At 40.5% G+C, this 22,167-nt stretch overlaps 1 protein-coding gene across 1 annotated transcript in view; it reads right to left on the bottom strand.

The window, feature by feature from the left end:
- Positions 1–648: 648 nt before the first annotated feature.
- Positions 649–22,167, bottom strand: part of TRIM8 (tripartite motif containing 8) — a 103,019-nt gene continuing 81,500 nt past the window's right edge. The window contains exons 2-6 of the mRNA XM_089683304.1: positions 16,472–16,567; positions 7,139–7,372; positions 6,476–6,507; positions 3,657–3,772; positions 649–2,752 (exon numbers count right to left, since the gene is read on the bottom strand). Coding sequence (XP_089539430.1) covers positions 2,145–2,752; positions 3,657–3,772; positions 6,476–6,507; positions 7,139–7,372; positions 16,472–16,567 — 1,086 coding nt within the window. The 3' untranslated portion in view covers positions 649–2,144. The remainder of the gene's footprint in view (positions 2,753–3,656; positions 3,773–6,475; positions 6,508–7,138; positions 7,373–16,471; positions 16,568–22,167) is intronic.

The following is a 22,167-nucleotide window of genomic DNA, read 5'->3' as shown; positions in this document are numbered from 1 at the left end:
CTAACCCTGCTTTAAACTTCTCCACAACTTTATCCCTGACCTGTCTGGTGTGTTCTTTGGCCTTCATGATGCTGTTTGTTCAGAATGTTCTCTAACAACCTCTGAGGGCCTCACAGAACAGCCGTATTTATACTGAGATTAAATACACACATGTGGACTGTATTTACTAATTAGGTGACTTCTGAAGGCAATTGGTTCCAATAGATCTTAGTTAGGGGTATCAGAGTAACGCGGGCTGAATACAAATGCACGTCACACTTTTCAGATGTTTATTTGTAAAATATTTTGAAAACCATTTATCATTTTCCTTTCACTTCACAATGATGTGCCACTTTGTATTGGTCTATTACATAAAATCCCAATAAAATACATTTATGTTTTTGGTCGAAAACAGGACAAAATGAGAAAAAAGTCAAGGGGTATGAAAACCTTTTCAAGGCACTGTACATGACCTATTAATTATTGCCACTGATCTTCAGATCAGTCATTCAGCTTAAAAAACGACATCATGTGTACTTACCTGATCCCTTGTGAATGTCAAGTCTCAGCTGATAAAATGTACAATTCTAGCACTTTACCAAAATCGTTTTACATTCAATCATAACAGCACCTTAAAAAATGCTAAGAACAGGATACAAACTCATTGCATAGTTTATAAAAAGATTTTTTATTTCATTTTTGTTGTTTTGACCAAGAAAGCGGGACTTGCTGCTTTAAGAGGAGCGTGGTATGATCATTTTTACCTCCAGATCCAACACTGATATAGAAAAATGCAAGAAATCACAGGAGCGCATTATCTGCTGTTTGTCATGCAGTATTTGCTACTTCCAATGCTCAGTTGTCCAACTGGCGCCCATCTCGTCACAAGTGCCTTCCCAAATGTTTTTTTTTTTTAGCCATTAGAGTCCCTTAGCAACATACAGTACAAAGTCTTATTGCTGTAATATTACAATATGGCATTAAATGGTTCATTAGTTAATGCTGCAGAAAAAAAGAGAGAAAAAAGTGCTTGGACCTTAATCTGTACATACATACACTTTGTATTTTTTTGTTCTTTTTTTTTTAAATTACATTTGTGGCACTCCAGAAATTATATTTGTCATCTATAAAGCAAAACCTTCCACTTTTAAGTGAAGAAATTTGAATTGCACTTTTTTAACATGTATTTGGAATGTTAAAAAAAATAAACAAAAAGTTTAAGATTATTTTTAAGCTAAAAGACCATTTACCATGTGGGGGCCTACAAATTCATGTATGTATATATACTTTATAACCTTGGTCCATGAGACTGTATACTGAAGATTTTTTTTTTTATTATTTTTTTAACCATTTTACTGATTTTAAAGAGTTACATATAGGATTAAAAGTTAAAAAAATTACCCTGTATTTCTTCTTCCTTTATGTACAACATGTATCTTAACGCATCTGCCCCTGTCCCTGCAATTTTAATTTCCAATGTATTAAAAAATATAGTCTTATTTGATAGGGTAGGCTTCAAGTAAAGGAGCAGAACAGAGAAATATTTATATTCCTCTACTGTTCAAAGTTAGAACATGCAGTTCAGTGCTCCAGTTGAGTAGAAAGTCCATTACTGCATGATTGAAAAGCTTCACAGGAGCATGCGGATTTTCTGGGAGAAAAAATGACCCCCGTTCCCTTTTTCAGTGCACTTGCACGTTTTCTTCTAATCTTTGTATATTTACACATATCTTCAAAAAGAAAAACAGAAAAAAAGAAAAACAGTGTCTATATGATAAGTGGCCTTTTAACTTAAAACTCCTATCACATGAGACGGTTTGTTTCTAAAGTAATACAGTGAACTAATTTGAAAAATAAAAACACACACAAAAGAAAAAAAAAACTTTAAGGGTCATTTAGCACAAATGATAAAAGATCAGCAGAAGTCTTCAAAGCACTGGAAAAAATGAAATCACTGTCTTTTTTCAGGTGGGAAAAAGGCATACACCATAGTCCAAAAATGTATCGGAATAAAAGCAAAACTTATGAAACAATCCAATGGTAGCTGTATTCAAGGAGCGGAAAGGTTATCCACTGCTAAACAAGGCTGGGGTTATTCTGTTCCAGGTTGAGGGTGTCTTTTTTTTCTGAAATGCATATTTATCAAGGCTAGCTTGCTCTAAGACTTAACTGGTGACATAGTGCTTGGTGGCTGGCTGCCCATAGACCCTGTAGAAATCTTGGCGGCCATGCTGCTGGGAAGCATCAATCCATTCTCTCACAGCGAGTCCTGGAAGAGACTGTGTTACAGATGGGGTGGGTGGAAGAGGATGAGAGTACTCCTGGGAAGAGACTGTCCATGGGAAGTGGCCAGACCTGGGATACGGCTGGTGTCCACTGTGATTGGACACTGAGGAGCAATAACAGTTGTCCACAGAGCAGACCAGGATCTTGCGTCCTCCATACTGGGAAAGGACAGACTGTTGAGATGAGGAGCTATTTGGGTAGTGGGAGGGGTTGAAGACAGAGTTGGAGTGGACCGGCTGTGGGCCGCTGGGAAGTCCTACGATATGTTGAGTGGAGCTGCAAGGCACCATGGGTTGCGTTGACTGGCCCTCACCAGTGGAAGAACCCTGGCTTATGTACTGGCCACTTACAGTTCCTGGTGCCGGGTCAAGGAAGCTGCCTTCAGGGAATGCAGTTGAATGCTTGCGCTTTTCTGCCCCTGAGCTGCTTACATTGCATGCGTACATAGGAATGCTCTGCAGGAATGGCACAGGTGTGCTGAATGGACCTAAGCAGAAAAGGAAAACAAATAGTATAGCAACACACACTATATCCACATGTGGACACAATCAAGAGCTAACATTTGCTGTTTAACGTATACGTGTACATCACAGTAGCAATATTTGCAGAATACCATATGTAAATTGTGCTATGTGTATAATGCCACAGCATAATAGATGTACCTGACAACTACTAGCTCAGTCAAAGTATATGCTCAAAAGTGAATTAAATGCTGTGGAAAAGATACTGTCCAAAACCCTTACAGTCACTGCATTAGGTAAAGATGTGCAGGCTGAATGATACTGCAAACTCCGTGCTCATGTTAAAAGTAGGGATCTTTAGTAACACCTGGATGGGGAAGGGGGTATCTAAAAGAACCATTTAAAGGATGAAAGTCCAAAGCACTGCAGACCCCCCACCTGCCGATACTCACATTTGCTATACACCTGCAGATCCATTCCTCTGCTGTACCAGTGCTTCCAGATATGAGGGAGTATATGAGTTCCTTCCAGTATAAAGTTCTCAGGCCTGAGCGGTTAATTGAAATAAGTATTAACTCTGTGTGATCTCTGATATCATCAGGTACAGAGCTTACTCAAGGTTAAGACTCCTGAGAGATGAATGGAGCAGCAAGGAGTGCAGTGAAGATGATTATCAGCAAGTCTGGGTTGTTCTTTTAAGAGAACCTGTCACTTTGCCCTGACTTGCCTAAGTATAAAGTCTCGCTAAACTCAAACTATATATTATATTAATGACAACTATCTACAGGGACTAAATGCCTGCTGCGTGAAACATCCTATTACATTTTTTTTAGTCTTCTGTACCAATGAAGGTATAAAATCTGACGACACGGCCCAGTGTCTCTTGATTGTATCAGAAGGCCTTCTGTAAGTAAGAGAACTATACAGTACCTTCCAGCATCTTTCTCAGTTGTTTCTCTTTCTTGGCAATTTCTGTCAGAAAGAGTTTGGAGTTCAGATGCCCAATTTTCGGTGGAGGAAGGCTTCCCCCAGTACAGTTCTGAGTCCTGTCACATAACAGAAACAAAATCATGCTATTACTTAGCTTATGCAAATCATATGGCGCATTGAAACTATTTCCACAATCACTCATTTTCCACCATCACTTCACACCATTCTAAATATGTGCATTTAAAAAAAAATCTTATCTGCTGTGTGGGTTAAGTACATATAACTGCCTAGATTACTACTATGAAGTGTGTGCGCTGCCCTGCAGGAATACATTGTATACAACATCAGCTTTTAGCAATATCCAGACCAATTTAAACCAAGCAATGTATTCTACTATGAGCAGGACACCACGGTGTTTACTCTATCTATGCCATAGTCACACTTTCCAAGTTCATAAAATGCAAAATGTGACAAGGAAGCTGCGGTGTTTTTCAAAGGGTTCTCTGTATAATGCATATCACTTTGTGATATGAACTGGCTCTCCCTCTCCAGCCACTCTTTCCTCCCCTGTAGAGTCAATGAGGCTTTGCTTTCTTGCTTCAATCATGAATCAAGAAAAGACAATGATACCTTTGTAAAGCACACTGTTGTTCATTAGAAATGTGGTGGAAGATTTTTTTAAAGCAGTTGTATGTCTATGGTAAGAGCATAGTGCTGCTTTAAAAATCAGCCCCTTACAATTATTCTTCTTTTTTGAAGTTGGACTGTTAAAGGAGTGCTATACCTTAACACAAATAATAACTGAAAAGCATTAAATAAAAAGCCTACTAAAAAAATTAATTTTATGTTCAAAAGCATCTATATAGAAGATGAGATATGTGTAAGGTGCTAGTACAGAAGGCAGAGATAAAACGACAGCTGGCCATTGACTATAGAGAATGTCAGACATACAATACGATGGAAAACAGCTACACAGTTAATTGTGTTAGAAAAAAAATCAATTACACATCAAAAGATTTTTTAAACATTTAAGTGGATCCATCATGTAGTACTGAATCTAAAGCTGGGTATACACTGTGAGTTTTTTTTTCTTTCAATTAGTGGATTCAACGAAATAATACTCACAGATTGCAAAGTGGATGCAGGGATCTCCCCCTCTGCGTTACTGTATCCTAACAGCGGGGATCCTCCCCCCCTCCCGCGCCAGAATACAATGATCAGTGCTGCATCCATTGGCTGCAGCGGCTGATTGAAAGCTGGTTTTTCAGCAGGAACTTTTCGACAAAATCCCAAAGTGACCTGCTCTTGTAGAAATAGCATTCAACCCATGAATCACAGAATGGCTGTTTCCGCGAGAAACTTCCAACACATGTATTTTGCTTAAACTATCGAGCTATACTAACAGTCTTGAGATGGATAAGTAAAAGAGCGGAAATCCTTACCTTTCCTGGAGAAAATACTGCTTTAGGATCCTCTTATTACTGAACAAATGTTAAATGATCTCTGCTTAATGGAAAGATAGGAGTGCAGTCTTGCTGACTGCCCCCTTCAGTAAAGATTATATAACCAAGTGCCGAGGCTTATGACGTGGTCAGTACTGAAGTCATTGTAGCGCAGCATTTCTGACACAAAGGCCAAGAATTTATTAATACCAGCAAGAGTATTGAAGTAGCCTTAAACATTTACATACAGGCCCCCTAAAAGATATTTGATAAGGTTCCAGTTAAATTATTTACCTCTCTGGGTGGAACTAAGATTTATTGTATCCCCTACAGCCACAGAAAAAAAATAGGCAAACCATAAAGTCTTATAGATAAAGCTGTTAATTATTGAGATGCCTTTAAAAAAAAACAACTTTTTCGAAAATTTGCATTTGCCATCTGCAGGCAGCAAAACTCAAATGTCCATACACGAATACATAAGAACACAGACTCTATAGCACCCTGCAGCAAACCATTGATCTATTCTTTTTTACTTGCAGGTTTAAACACGTTTAGCTACGACTGCAGAAAATTTGACAGGCTTGTCCTATAGTACAAAGAGTGGTGCTGCACAGTAGCCCATGGAATCCAATCAAATAGCAGCTGTCAGAAGCTTACCCTGGGCTACTGAACATTATTGCTCTTTGCATGGCTTTAAGGTGGGGTTCACATATATGCGGTTCAGTATTTCGCATGTGATTCGTACAGGAACCACACCGCATTCCTGTGCAAATCACATGTGATTTGTGTGCAGTGCGATTGGAGCCATACATTTTGTATGGCTCAAATCACACTGCACCCGTGCCAAAAAGGTGCAGGACCCTTTTTTGGGTCCACGCTAGAATTGGATCGCATGGGTATTCACACCCATGCGATCTGATTTTGCACATCGCACTGCATTTTGCGGACCGATTTTGGGGTGTTGTTAACATACACACCTGCAGCGGTTCGCATGAATGGGGTGCGATTCTGATGCGGTGTGGAATTCGCACTGAAACCGCTGAGAATTCCACACCGCATCAGTGTGAACCCAACCTTAAATCACAAAAAACCTACATATAATTTAGATTACATTTAATACTAGATGGTTTATTGTTTTTGTATATGGATGGTGGTGTACTGGCCATACTATTCCTGCAAAGCATATAGTCATCACAAGTCTCCATCCATTATATAGCTGTATGGAACTTGGATATTAGCTAGAAAATGCTTTCTGTAGACCTCTGCCCTCACTCACTGTCCTCAATCACTAAGAATAAACAATGCAATCTACCTAGGAAACACAAGTAAACAGCGCATGCAGTACACCGGAACACTGATTGCAAATGCTAATCTTACCTGTCCATCAGGATTTTCACAGACTTTGTATTCTACAAAAATAGAAAGACAGTCAATAGGAAAGGTTATAGTGGTGCAATGCAGCTGAATCTTTTTACATATTATTTTACATGTCCTCATATAAAACGAAAGCACCGATGTTACTGTAATACAACCTTCTAACATCCTGACCATTTTGCTCATAAAAAGAAGGAAAAAAAGAAGACTCAAGCTATCTATTTTGCTTAAAAAAATGGCTTCTTCAGTCACAACGCCAAAGGCCTGCATCTAATCATGTGACCTCAACCAAAGGAGCTTAGCGGACTGAAGGTCAGGCAGAGCTGCGCTGTCCTGCAGTCTGCTCCTCTCTTTCAGCAGAGATCATGTGACCAGTGATCCTACATTTTGTCATGTGACTATCTCTGCAGAGGTCAAGAGCAATAGTTTTTGTAGAAAATGTATTGTAACATCCATTTTTGCATTACTCATTATTATACAGCATAGTCAGGGTACAGAAATAATTCCCCCCCTTAAAATGGTGTCCAGTCTTCACAGATGAGAGATATGAGACTTGTAGCTCCTGAACTAATGAAGACTGGCTTTATTGTAATAATTAAATCATGAATCTTGAAGCTTCCCAGCAAAGTTTGGAAAACATAGAATATGAGATGGCCACTCACGTACCTTCATAAAGTTGATGTCCTCTGTTTTGTCAAACATGACCTGTACAGAGCTCAGTAGCTTTTTGGCTTCTTGCATACGTTCATTTAGCTGAAGAACCTGGGCTGCATTCTCATTGCAGAATTTGGCTTGAGCCTTATCCAGAACATCCATGGTTTTCCTCATGTCTTCATCCAGAATCTGGTGCAATCTCTCGTATTGCTGTCGGACTTCATCCTTCAGCTGGTTTACCTTTTCCTTGGAAAGAAAACAAATCTTCTGTTACTATTGAGTTTATGCTGCTGACTTAACATATATTGAACAACCTGGAAGCGAGATTTGATTGTATGAGGGCTACATTGACATATGTTTGTATTTCTACTATTCTACTCTACTTGTATCTGTACGTTATCCCTACTAATCCTTCTATAGACCCAAGCACAGTATAGGAATTATCACCCTAACTGAATACCTGTTATCTGTATGATTTGTCCAGCACTTCATAAACACCTGGAGATTGGGCCACAATAAATGTTAGGTGGTCTTTCTGCCTATGAATATGTGTTTATTCTAACATATTGAATGTTACACATAATAAGGTATTTCAGACTGTGATATAGGAAACCTCAAGGGGGTCACGTCCCAAGGAGCTGACAACACTGCTTTGAAATCCTAAGTAGTGTTGGCAGGCCTGATCAGTTCTCTTCTACCTCACTACAGAACACTAATCTCATCTTCATAGCATGGAGGCTGTTCTGTAGTTTATCAGGGAGAGCTCAGGCAATACTAACAAAACAGCTTTAGATTTCACTGCAGCAGAAGAAGTACTATCAGCTCACTATAGAAGGTCAGGGCATTACTAGATTTTTGGCAGGATCAACATGTTTTTTCTGTGCTTGCAGCATTTTTAAAAAGACAAAGCATGATGCACATGTATTGCAGAGATGTACTGAATGTCTTCCCCCAGGCATACACTTTAAAGCCACTGCCAAAAAACCCAGTTAATGCTTGAAATGTTTCACTCTTTGATGAATACAACAATATTATCACAAGCAGTTATATTGTTTGAGGGTCTGTTCTTACATGCTATAACTGCCATGGCAGACTGATGAACCAAGCTTGATATCTCTACACTTTAAAGCTAATCTAATGTCAACAACAAACCTTTAATATATTGTAACTTACTAGTCCTTAGATATGGTGGCTTCATTAGTTTTATGTTTAAAGTTTTTTTTCCCTTTACTTTCAACTGATGATCCTGCCAATAATTCAATTCCTGTCCTTGGGCGACAAAACCCACTCACAATGACGCTTCTATGGAGGAGCAGCATTTTCACCCAAAAACAGGGGTACACCTTTACCCTCATCTCTTTTCCAGAACATATGGGTGAAGTGTTCTGTAGATCACAGACAGAACTGAGAAGGCTAACTGATAACAGTCGAGGCAAAGAGCGCAAGAAGTTATCAGCTCACAAGATTTCTTTTAGGAGCACAATACATATATATTTGTATTATTTAATTAACCAATATACCAAAACACTTTTATTGATACATTTAACAGACCAAAAGGGAACAAAGAAGAGAGTTTAGTTTTTGGGGATTACATGATAGTGATATACTATGTTTCATAATGATTATTATTTACAAATCCTAGTACTTAGCCCTTGCTTCCTAAACTGGCAGTCAATGAGGCATGATTGCTTGCTGATTTAAGATACATAGCCACTCTTGGGATAACAGTTTGGAAGCTTTTCTTTTAAATTAAAATGCAAGCAATATAGCTTGCCTGAATTATTATTTCTGTCCAGTTTGCTGGTGCTCATAAGAGGCAGTCACCCAGATTAGCGCTCTGTCCTTTAGACACAGACGGGATGAGTGACACACTGCAGTCTGTCATGCCATCTGTGTGTGTGGATGAGGCCTAGTTTATCCACACACATGCCAGCATGACACCTGTTGTGTGCAAATTCCCTGTGTACAATATAGTGAGCCTAGCCTCTGCAGTGAGCAGGCTGATCATAGATCAGAGACAGTTATAATAAAAAGAGCTTTGTTCTTCTAGTTACACGATTTTGTGGAATGGCTGCATTGGCTGAAACCTACGTTGGCTACATTCCCTTGTTTCATTACATTATGACCTTTTTATGTATGTCTGTAATGCTTAATTGAATATTTAATTGCACAGACATAACATATTTGTTTTAGAAAAGGTCCATGGACCTGTGAAGCCATGCAGACCTGTACTTACAGTGTTACATAATAAAAGCCTTTGAGTAGAAACCACAAGTTCACTGAGCATTAGACATGGGCTTAGTTGGGCTCTTTTCCACCTTAATCGCCAACTCCATCCACTGTGTGCAATATGCTGCTAACCACAGAGATGCCCATATATATGAAGGGTTGCCAACTAATCCTTTTAATTACAAACTCACGAGTTGCAAAGGTTCTCAACCAGGAAAGACACTGAACGTATCTAATTACCTACAAAAGCTATCATATATATGCCTTGAATAAAAGGAACACTAGAAAAAGTGTCCCAATTTGTTGAGCGGGGTGAAATATCCAGTTGTTACGGATGTACCATACAGTGCAGGGGGTTCAGCAGTCTTAAGAATGCTATGTGTAGAACAATGCACATGGTGCAGCAGTTTGCGGTATGTAGTCTGCTGATACAATGGCAGTCAGGGGACCCACGGGGACCGGTTGCCTAATGTTATCCTATCTTCACAATTATTATTGTTCACAAACTTCAAATGCTATTAAAGACACACACCAAGGATGATAAATGCATTATCCCCTAGTATAGCAGAGAAGTACAAGGAAGTGATGCGGGCCATTTTCAAATGTGATACTTTGCAAACCCACAATTACCAATGCTCTTTTATGGCTGCTCACAGCACTTGTATTTCATGTAAGTTTAAGTGAAACTCCTGGCAAACAGCTAAATGTAAGGCAAAGTATATGTATTTACTGCTTTCGCTGCCGAAGGATTTGTAAGTCTAGTCACTCTTGTGATACACAATACCCTTGCTGGTCACTCTACTGCTTCCATGATTAACATCGCTGCTCCCAAGTTAGCGCCCTATGTATGGAATAGAGGAGATTATGCTGATTCACTGTCCAATGAGAAGACTGGAGATAGAGGTGATATAAGAAGCTAAATTATTGAACCATGAAGCTTAATCAGCTGCCACAAAGCTCATGGGATCCTGTGGGCCACAGAAATAGCTGTAGCATTGTGCTAAATTTTACACCTGACAGCAACCTGTACAGCAGGTCACTTTCATTTACATTTCCTGTGAAGAGCATCATCTATCATGGGACAGTAATGAAACGTTCTGTCCTGTGGTTGTGCTCAGGCAAGAATTGCCAGTGCAGCATATCTTTAAAGAGAAGGGAAATGAAAGGCCCAGTCCACATTCCACCCAAACGTGATACTAAAGTTATAGGTAGAGTTTGGTGGGCCAAGCCAACCCCTGAATTCTTATATTTCATGGACACCAACACTGAGGCTGAAATGTATGGTCTGCCCAAAAACCATTCATCCACAACAAAATGAAAGGCACAGTCCACAGTCCACCCAAACGTGATACTAAAGTTAAGGGTTGAGTTTGGTGGGCCAAGCCAGCCCCTGAATTCTTATATTTCATGGACACCAACACTGAGGCTGAAATGTATGGTCTGCCCAAAAACCATTCATCCACAACAAAATGAAAGGCCCAGTCCACAGTCCACCCAAACGTGATACTAAAGTTATAGGTAGAGTTTGGTGGGCCAAGCCAACCCCTGAATTCTTACATTTCTTGGACACCAACACTGATGCTGAAATGTATGGTCTGCCCAAAAACCATTCATCCACAACAAAATGAAAGGCTCAGTCCACAGTCCACCCCTAAGTAATACTAAGGCCTCATGCACACAGGGCATTTTTGCAGCCACTTTTAGGGGCGCCATGCATTTTTTTTTACTGCTTATAAACGGCCCTCCATATTATCCTATGTGTCCATGAGCGTTTACAGGCACAAAAAAAAAAAGCTGGGCCAGTTCCTTCAGCAGCAGTGTTTTGGCAGAAAAAATGATTGATGCGTGTATATGCGTCTAATCGCATGTTAACTTTAGATGCATTTAGAGCTTGAGCGTTAATTTATTTCAATGGCCAGAATAAATTATTATTCTGGCCGATTAAACGAGTTAACTCCCAAGCGCTTGATGCTTGTAAACGCGCCTAAACACTTGAAAAAAGCGTTAAAATCTTTTACAAGCATCAGGCATTTTTTCTGCAAATCGCTGCTGCCAGGAAGACGACTTCTAGGAGGGTGTTTGTCCTGTGTGCATGAGGACTAAAATCATAGGTAGAGTCTGATGAACCAAGTCAACCCCTGGATTCTTATATTTCTTGGACACCAACACTGAGCTTGAAATGTATAGTCTAGCCAACAACCATCCAACAACCACAACTATCAAACAACCACAAAATGAAAGGGCCACTCTACCCAAAAGTGATACTTAAGTTATAGGCTAAGCTTGGGGCCCAAGTCAACCCCTGGATTCTTACATTTCTTGGACACCAACATTAGGATCTCCCTGCCATATTTCCCATCGTTCCCATCCACCAAGAAAATTTGGGTGTTTCCACCCACCTTTGAGAATTCTAGCATCTCCTGTTGCATTCCATAATAAAAAAAAAAAACCACCAGAGGGACTTGAAGGATTATGGTCACCACAGGTGTGCAGAACCGGAAATTCAAACACAGAAGATCTCACCCATAAACTAGTAGCATAACTCTCCTTCATCTACCAAAAATAAAATATCAGTCATGGACGACTTAAATTTTGTCCACTTTAAAGGAGGTTCTTTAAATAATAATAGCACCTAAATCTGAAATGAATTGTAAATATGTATTTCTTTATCTGAGCTAACCCTTTTTCTTTTGGGTTTTCATGTGATTTTACAAAAATAAGAAAGTGATTAGGTACACCTAATTGAGTTTACAAGTCATTTTTAGGAGGGGAGTGATTCTTTTTCCAGCTCCCAGCTGATTTTGTTTTTTATTTTTTCTAACATGTTGGTGATATATCTTTCACTTGGATGTTATAAGGTGCACTGATTAAATACTGCTGGATAAAACAAAAACTGTATCTGTCTTCATTTCAGGCTGAAAAGCAACAAAATGTGATTATTTTAAAGGGGGGGGGGCGATTCTTTTCTATACCCGCTGTAATGAGAGGTTTATGACTACACATTATTCTGAGACTAAAATAGAAAAGCAGGGGATATTACTAACCAACATTTGCCTATCACAAAGCTGAGGACCGCAGAGATTATAATATCTCTTCTTAGGTGTTCTCCTACTCAGTCCCACTCAATGATAAAAAAAAAGTATAGGCGTATCTTATCTGAAATTCAGAGTGGTCCTGTAAACACGTCCTGTGTTATTTCCTTCCCAGTTCTTATATTGGACTACAGGACAATTACTCTGTATGTTGTCTATATGAGGAGAGTGGGGGGGATCTGGTAGTTTAGCAAATAACAACTGGGCAGGACTGACTCCACTTTTTGCAACTTCAGCCCTCAATATGATGTTTGTCATCAGCCCACAACAGGAAATTGGGTGTGCATTTTTGGCATATCAGCAGATACAATTCTGTTCTTGCAGGCTCTTTAAATCGATAAAACAGAGAAAATATGCATGCATTGCAGAGATGTACTAAATATGATATTTCTAATTTTACTCCAACACGTTAAAGTACAGCTAAATCCTTCTAAAAAATTTTTACTGGTACTTTGTACCACTACAAGTTGTGTTGCTTATATTATCCTAAAGCGGAGTTCCAGCTAAAAAAAAATAAATAAAAGTCAGCAGCTACAAAAACTGTAGCTGCTGAGTTTAAATATACAGCCACTTACCTGTCCCTCGGTCCAGCAGTGTCCTCACCACCGCTGGTTTCACCGGCCGTCTTCTCTCCCTGGCGCCAGCATTTTCATTGTGGGCACCCGGCTATGACAGCTTGTGGCTTCACTGCCAGGTGCTCACTGCTCATGCGCAAGAAGCACTGCGCTTTGTGAATGGCCCCGTAGTCTTCTGGGACCGGTCACGTGTCCCAGAAGACTACTGGCAGGGAGGGGGGGGGGAGGATGATTTATGCTTCCAAACGCCTAGGCAATCGCATGGATGTGGGAGCGGGTACCTGTCAGATTCGCGTACCCCCCCCAAAGGTGTCAATCCTTAATGGTGAGTAGGGGACAAAGGCTTAAAGCGAAACTTCCCCTTTTGGGTGGAGCTCCGCTTTAAATGTGGCTTCTGACCTCTGTGCACATACGTTTTGCTCCTTATGACCACAATGCCAGTACACATCTCTTTCTAATGAAGTGGCCAGGTTATCTTGGATTACATGTTCCAAGATGCCTTGCCCCCCACCCATTCAAGGCATGCCTTGTCAATAGCTGGTATGTGCTGGTGCGCTGTGTTAGCATGTCAACTTGTAGTCCACAGAAGGAGCATGCATCCTAGGTGACAATGCTGCTCCTGCTTAGGGAGCCCCTTAGGGAATGTTGTGAACCTATGACAAAAAGCTTCTGGGGATTCAATTACTGGCAGGATCACCAGGTACATATAATGCCAGATTCGCACCCTTGTGTTTTCCTGTGTTTTTGTATTGCTTTCAGCACGTCATGCATTGATGTGGTACATTACAGCATTGCACAAATGTAAAGTAGAACCGTTAAAAACAATGGAACACCTCAGGACATGCATTATTGTGCGGTAAAACTCATAGGTGTGAATGGGCCCTAAAACAAAAGCAAATAATGATTTGTGGCTTTAGATACACTTTAAAATAAAGGTGCACTTGTGAGTTCATAGCTTTTAATGACCCTACTAAGCACTAGCATACAAAACTTACATAAAAGGAGGTCATATTCTTTTATACTGATGCATTCGTAGCTAGATGGGATGGGCCGTCCGGGGGGGGGGGGGGTAAATTTACAGTACAGCTGCTTCTAAAGTACTGCCCTCTATGCAACTTCTCACCCATGCCAAAGCCTACACAGAATGGCCAGAATCTTACAATAAATGATTTTGGAGGCTGTAATGGAAAGTATGGTCAAAGTTGGAGTTCTCCAGACATTAATCAGAAGACAAGCTTCAAAGTGACAGCTCAAATGAATTGCATTTTCCCCAATTCACATTCATTTACATAGCACATTTGCTGACTCCCCATTTCTGTTCCAAGAGATAATAGGCTAATGCTGAAACCACTGTCAATTATGGATGAAGGTGACAGAAGATCAAAATGATGCAGAAGATAAAAACAGTAACAGGAATAATAATAAAATAAAATTGACAACTTGCATTTTTATGCAATATATGCAGAGGAGTCCATACTCAGATCACGAAAACCCTTTTCATTTTTGGTGCAAAAATGATCACATGCGATTGGGATGTTTTGTATTACTATACTATTACTAAACCCACAACAGTAAAATCAGTCTGTATATGCAGTAAAGCATGCTTGTTATACTCACTGTGGAACCTAAGGGGTTAATCCTTTGCATTGTGCAAAAACACTGCTTGATCCTGACTTCTCTGATCCTCCCCTTCTTCCAGTGTCCCCCTCTTATTTCCTAATCAGACATATCGTGTGGAGTCACTCTGCACATGTTCAGTTTATTGTGTATTGCTAGAGATGGTTTTTTCTTGGGAGAGTGCATGTGGTCAGCACAAGGCCAATCAGTGCTGTCCAGACAGATGGTCAGGGGTCCTATATCCTCTTATAGCAGAATGAAATCTCCTCCTACAAGCTTTAACCAGTGCTCAGCTGGACACTGATAGAAATCACAAGACTGCTCTAACTGCTGATGAGAAAAAGTATTTAGCATTTTTCAAGAAAGAAGCAGCGGCCACCTGTGGGGCACACATTATTAGATCTACCTTGTTGGTACCTAGTTAATGCCCCAAAAATGTTTTTCCACACTTCAGCTTTAAACATATTTTTAAACAAAACTGGTGCAAGTACATGTCTTGCTATTAGACTTCTAAAATCTCTTGCATAGCTGAGAGAGAGCAAGCCAGGGGTAAAGCCAGCCATACACGGGTAGAATTCCAAAATAATTTTCTTTCTAAAATCTAAAATTAGTGGGTCACAGAAACGGACGATTTTTGTGTGACCATTGAATTTGATTGATCGGGCATGTTGGAAATTTTTTTAAAAAATGAACGAATTTCAAATCGTGCAATAAATATATAGCTGTGATCTGGAAAGAAAAGAAAATTCTTGGCCACAAAAATTATTTTCTGAAGCAACATGAGGAGAAATTGAAGGGTTGGTTGGTTGAATTTTGAAATCAATGGTGGCACCATTGGAATACAAAACGCACAAAATTTCCAGTTTTATAAAGAAAATTCATTTGGAATTTGACCCATGTATGGACTGCATAAAAGTCGATCATGCTGAGTTCTCATCGGTGTACTTCTGCTCTTCCACAGTCTAATCACAGCGTGGGGTGTGTCCTTGACCATGATACTGTGCCACTCCTGCAGTGGAGTTCGAGGATCTGGCTGTGCTGGCTGACAGTAGATCACAAGACTGGGTGCACGGAATTATAAATTATTTGGCAGGTAAACCAGTTCCTTCTTTAAAACCAGTTCCTGTAAACTTAGTTCCATTGTGTATTTAGCTACTTACAGCAGAACTAAACTCTCCTCTCCTTTATGCTAGGCTCACATCTGTGCGGGTGGTGCCACTGAGGATTCACATGAAAATCCGTGCAGCCACACCACCCGTACAGAGAAATGTGGACCCGCGGGCGGGTGCCATTAATTCTAATGGAACGCTGCCTGCACTGGAAAACACAACCGTACTAGGAACCAAGGTTCGCGTGCGGGCTGTGTTTTCGGAAGAAGTGCAGAGACGTCTTTCCCTGCGTGTCACAGGCACGTGAGTCCATTCAAATGAATGGGCTCTCGTGTCCGTGCAAAACGCGGCCCACACGGCCGAATAGATGTGAACCGGGGGTTACAGCCAAGGAAGCTGCCATCAGTTATGACACCAGCCATTTGATGGTCTGACAAATTGGTGGAGATCACAATCAAATGAGAGAGTTACCTTTTACAGCATGCCTTGAATGGAACTGTTTTGGGAAACCGTTAAATCCATTGTTTAGTTCTGCTTTAGCATTATTAATTTAGACACATTTTAGGACCCAATAAGTTCACTTTGAAATTTTACGAGACAAATCTTGAGTTAGTGCATGTCAAAAATGTAACAAGTATACTTTGCATTCATCACTTAAAGAAATAATTATGATCCTAAGAACTGACAGACTGCAGAGTTAAAATGGCTGCCTCTTGTACTGACCTCCACTAGTCTCTTGTCAGATTCCAGTTTGTACAGTTGGTCTTCAATGTCTTGTTCCCGCTCCTCTAGGCGGTCCTGTTGTTTCATAAGCATTTTCTAAAAGACAGAAAGAACATATATTTAGTAAAGAATGAGGCAAAAAAAATCACCAAATACTAATTATTCTGACAATGAATGCACTCAATCAGATCTGGTTTTATTAAATAAATACTGTTAGATGTCTAAATGCGTAATTTCCACATTATATATTTGTTGTGGCTTACATGTCACCAACCCAACCACGTCAATCAGAATCTTTAAGCCAGCAAGTAAACCCAATACACCTCCAGCTGACTCTCCACTCCTTATCCCCTGCATATCAGAACTGTATATATGTGGGGTGATGGTGTAAAATAAAATTTTTATTCTGATAAGGTTACTGAAACTGATAAAAGTCATCACAAGAAAAGGACAGACGGAGCGATTCACCCAACATTACTGTAAAGGATTCAAACTAACTGCAAGTAGACGGAAAATATCTCACACGGGTAGCTGGTTTTCTTATACCAGAAGCCCACCAAACAATATCAAGGTTACTTTTACCATCAGTGACAGCAGACTAGACATTTTTTCCCATCATCTGCAGAAATACAATTTTTTTTATAAGCTTCTTTTTATATTCTCACAAAATGCAGCTGGGTTAGGACAAACAGTATCAGAGGGGAAATGCATTGAATAGTTCCTCAAGGGATGGAAATCTGGCTGGAAACATTTACTATGGCAATAGCAATATGGCTGTAGCTGAAATCCTTCCATCCCAGTCTAAAATGGGAATCACAATATTATTTTTTGTATTTAAGGAAAACTGTTCTAGAAAGAAATGTGGCGGCTGCCGTTGCTGACTTCGTATCCTTAAAATGATAACTACCTGGCTGTCATGCTGACCCTTAGCCCTGGTTCACACTGATGCGGTGTAGAAATCGCAGCGTTTTCAGTGCAAATTCCGCACCGCATCAGAATCGCACCCCGTTCATGCGAACTGCTGCGGGTGTGTATGTTAAATTAACAACACCCCGAAAGCGGTCCGCAAAACACGGTGCGATGTGCAGAATCGGATCTCATAGGTGTGAATACCTATGCGATCCGATTTCTAGTGCGGACCCAAAAAAGGGTCCTGCACTTTTTTGGTGCAGTGCGATCAGAGCCATACAAAATGTATGGCTCCAATCGCACCGCACGCAAATCGCATGTGATTTGCACAGGAATGCGGTGTGGTTCCTGTGCGAATCACATGCGATATACCGCAGCGCACATATGTGAACCCGGGCATATACTTCAATACTCTGAACCACAAAATACATGGATCAGTGGATTTCCCTTGTGAGCAAGCCAGGAGTGGTAAAACATGTCAAAAAAGGTTGGTTTTCAGGGGAGACGGTCACTTTGCTGACACTGATTAAATACAGAAGAGGAGCGAAGTTTGGAGTGCATAATATTTCATCTTACATGGATCAAATTTCATCCGTTTTTTACTGAAGTGGCCAAAAAATGATCCATAGAAGGCCCAGCTGGCACTACCCGGCTTGTCATACTTTGATCTGAGGATGGATTTTGTCAGCCGAACAGTCACTGCAACCATTCAGCTGCAGTAGCTGTTCAAGTATTCGACAGCCAGCACAAGTAGCAGGTGGGATTCCTCCATCCACACTGATTAGTGTGGATAAAGGAATCTATTGGATTTATTTCACTTTGCTCACAGGATGAACAAGAGGAATCTATGTGTGTATGGCCAGCTTTATCCAAAGATGTTTTATGAAAAGTAGTTTATCTAAGGAAATACAAATTTTAAAGCAAATCTGTGTTCTCCCCATTCATGACAAATCAATAGGTTTGGTTTAACCCCCCCCCCCCTCGACCATAATGTGTATGCTCAGTCCCTGCAGTTCCCTTTAACACCATCAGCTTAAGTATACACTCAGTACTTCCAGGTATGGAGGAGCATGCGACTCCCTGTAAGGGCTTGTTCACATCATGGTGCAGCAATGTCAGTTTATCTGCATGCGTTCTTCAAGGGCACAACAAAATCAATTGTTCTCTATGTGCCCTGTTCACACCAGAACACTAGTATCACGTGCAGATTTTTTCTGCAACATGTATAAAACTCATTGCAGCTCGCATGAAAACTGATGTCACTGCAATTGAAATCTGCGTGTCAGTTTTTCTGCACGTATGGTGTGAGCGAGCTCTTCATGATTCTCGTCAGACAGGAAGTCCACAGCCCTGTGTACAGATGGCCATACACATCTCGTCTCTTGTTCAGCCCTGTGGGCCAACAGGGCCTCCCACGGAGTGAACTTTCGGCGATTTGGCAGGAATCTGTGGAAATTCGAGCAGTGTATAGATAGGTTAAGATACAACTTTGGCGAATAGTTAAGCCTTTATTGCTAGCAGCTGAATGCAGTGAAAGAAAGACAAGTATGTGCTGCCAGGGTTGGAGAAAAGCTGTTACCATGTACTGCATGGACAAAGCACAGGTTCATTTTCAATACATTCTCCTTGAAGCCTCGTGGTTTTATAGTTCACAGAAAAAGCTGCTGTTCAACACATGTGAAATGACACCGGGGTTCACTTCTAATGCAGGCACTGCTTACTGGGGTGTTTACAAATGTGACTATTTCAGACACGTACGTGTGCAGGAGGGGACCCAACCTTCAGCTTGTGAGCCACGTTCATACAATAAATAGTGTTGAGCTATGCAAACATATAAAGCACACAAAGTGAAATTGTATTATTTACACTCTGTATGTTCATTTTTGACCAGTTCTCCTTTCCAGAACAACAGAGACTGGAAAGCAGATCTGCTGATATGGAAATTTCCAGCCCATTCCCAGCTGGCATTCACAATAACGGAGAGGAAACGGTGTCTACATTGTTGATTAAGACCCGGTTCATATTTATGCGGCCTGCGGGCCGCGTTTTGCACGGGCACGAGAGCCCATTCATTTGAATGGACTCCCATGCCCGTGCCACGCAGGGAAGAAGTCCCTGCACTTCTTTGGAAAACGCAGCCCGCACGGGAACCTCGGTTCCCAATACGGTTGCGTTTTCCATTGCGGGTGGCATGCCATTAGAACTAATAGCACCTGCCCGTGGGTTCGCATTTCTCTGTGTGGGTGGTGCGGCTGCACATGTAAAATTTCTGGAAATGTTAAAAGTCATGGGAAAAGAACGTTTTTCCCTGTTTTTTTCCTGGAAACAATGGAAATTTTCGGAAAAATTAAATAAAATTCAGTCTGGAGTAGTTTTACAAATTGAAAATCATTTTTTTATGCTGGGAAAGTGAAAAGGTATTATTCTTGAAATAAAAGTACAGCTTATTCAATAAATTAGTAAAATAAAATTTGTAATGATCCAAAAGAAGTAGAAAGAGTGTTTCTAGAATGAGAACTCTGGGGGGAAAACTACTTGTACTTTCATTATGGTCCTCATCATTTAATTCCATAAAGTATTTTTAATGTCTTTAGGGCACTTCTGTCATGCAAGGATGTGTTTTGTCATTCTTGTAGCATTTGGAAAAGAATATTTCTTCTCACAATATTTGCAAACTGCAGCTTTGCTCTCAGAAGAAATTGCACTGTGGAAATGTTTCCAAACTCTAGATGTTGATCTCTCCAATTTACTGAGAGGATGAAAAGAAAAAACAATTTACTGACCAGAATTAAGTAAACATTGTGCTGTGATGATGCAGAACATTCATAGGAATCATTCAAACGTTATAAAGATAAACTAATTTGTCAGACAAATTTACCTTCTTGCCTGTTCATTAAGGCTTGAGAGGACAGAAACTATCATCTACTGTATCCCAACAATCACCCAACTGTAGAAGGTACAAGATGGATCCCACAAGCAAACTAAACTGGAGCCTTTCCCCTGATGTGCCCCCTAGTGGCAGAAATGCATATTTCTCTTGTTTGAGAACTGCATTGAGAAGTACAGTGTTACTTGAATTGCATTCCAGGATTTGCTTGTCTTCAGCTGAGAGAATTTGCAATAATTTCAGACTTTACATAAAGTCTCAGAAATCATTTATTAATGTATTCATGCTATATAGTTTGAATAGCATGTCATATATACATTATTTTAAAAGAACAAATTCCACACTTTTTTCTCAATGTTTCCCAGAAGAAAAACAAAAAAAGGCTTTGGGAAAAAACAGAAACACAGTGTTGGCAACCTAGAACAGGAGGTGCCTACACACGGACCTCCACTGTAGGAGTAATGAAATTTAGATTTTTATGAAAGTTTTAGATTTAAAAATATAAAAAAATTACTTTTGATTTTATTTTTATATATATATATATGTATATATATATGTATATGCTATATTTGAAATTATAGTGATCATGTTTACTTTAGGCTAGGTTCATATTTATGCGACTGTGCGGGCTGCGGCTTGTGTGGGCACAAGAGTCCACTCATTTGGGCTACCATGCATCCTGACACACAGGAAAGAAGTCCCTGAACTACTTTGGAAATCGCAGCCCACACAGGAACAGTGTGGGCAGCATGTCATTACGATTAATGATGGGTGGTTGCAGCTGTTGAAATTTGTGCAATTCCCACAGTGACACCACCCACACAGATGTGAACCTAGCCTTAAAGAAGATCTATCATTATAACTTTTTTCTTTTGTTACAGTCCTGTACATGTAGCACTTTGTCCCATGTTGCTAAGTGCTTTCTGACCCTAGTTATGGGGTCTGATCTGCCCCCCCCTCCTGCTGCAACCGATCTGGCAACAATTTTGGAGGAGATGGCTGATTCATAAGTGCAGCTTAGGCTTGAAGCACTTTACCAAGATAAGCAATGGCAAGCAGAATGCAGAGGGAGGGAGGATGCATCAGACTGCATTCGTCTTGCCGCTGCTTGTCTGTGGAAAGTGCTCACAGCCAAGACAAGCTGCACTCATGAATCAGCCGTCTCTTTCAAAGTTGTTGTTGGATCTGCTGTTGCAAAAGGGGAAGGGGGCAGGTTGAACTTTATGAGTAAGATTTGAAAGTCCCGAGAAACATGAACCAAAGTGCATGTAGTTTGTCCCATAAGAGACGGAACTGTAACAAAAAAACTATCATTCTAGATTTTCTTTAAAGTGGAGTTCTATCTGAAAAAAAAAATAATAAAAAGTCAGCAGCTACAAAAACTGTAGCTGCTAACTTTTAAAATACAGACACTTACCTGTCCCTCGGTCCATCGGTGTCCTCACCGGCTTCTGGTTTCACCGGCCGTCTTCTCTCCCTGGCGCCAGCATCTTCAGTGTGGGCACCCGGCTGTGACAGCTTGCAGCTTCACAGCCACGTGCCACTGTGCATGTGTGAGAAGCGCTGTGCTTTGTGAATGGCCCCATAGTCTTCTGGGACCTGTCATGTGTCCCAAAAGACTACAGGGAGGGAGGGGGGGAGGACAACTTCCGCTTCCGATCGCCTAGGCGATTGCAGCATAAGTGGAAGCGGGTACCTGTCAAATTTGGGTACCTGCTCCCCAAAGGTGTCAATCCTTAATGGGGAGCTGGGGACAAAGGACTAACGCGGAACTTCCCCTTTTGGGTGGAGCTCCGCTTTAAGAACAGGTTTCACTAGGGGTAAAGACTAGAAGAATGGGGCTTGGGGCCAATATTGTTTGTATTATGAAAAATGATCACGTATTGCATTGACAACCATA

The sequence above is a fragment of the Staurois parvus genome, unplaced genomic scaffold (genome assembly GCF_062004578.1).
Source record: "Staurois parvus isolate SC_StPar_1 unplaced genomic scaffold, SC_StPar_1.0 ptg000303l, whole genome shotgun sequence".
In the NCBI taxonomy this organism is placed as follows: domain Eukaryota; kingdom Metazoa; phylum Chordata; class Amphibia; order Anura; family Ranidae; genus Staurois; species Staurois parvus.
This window is presented reverse-complemented; position numbering and strand designations above follow the sequence as displayed.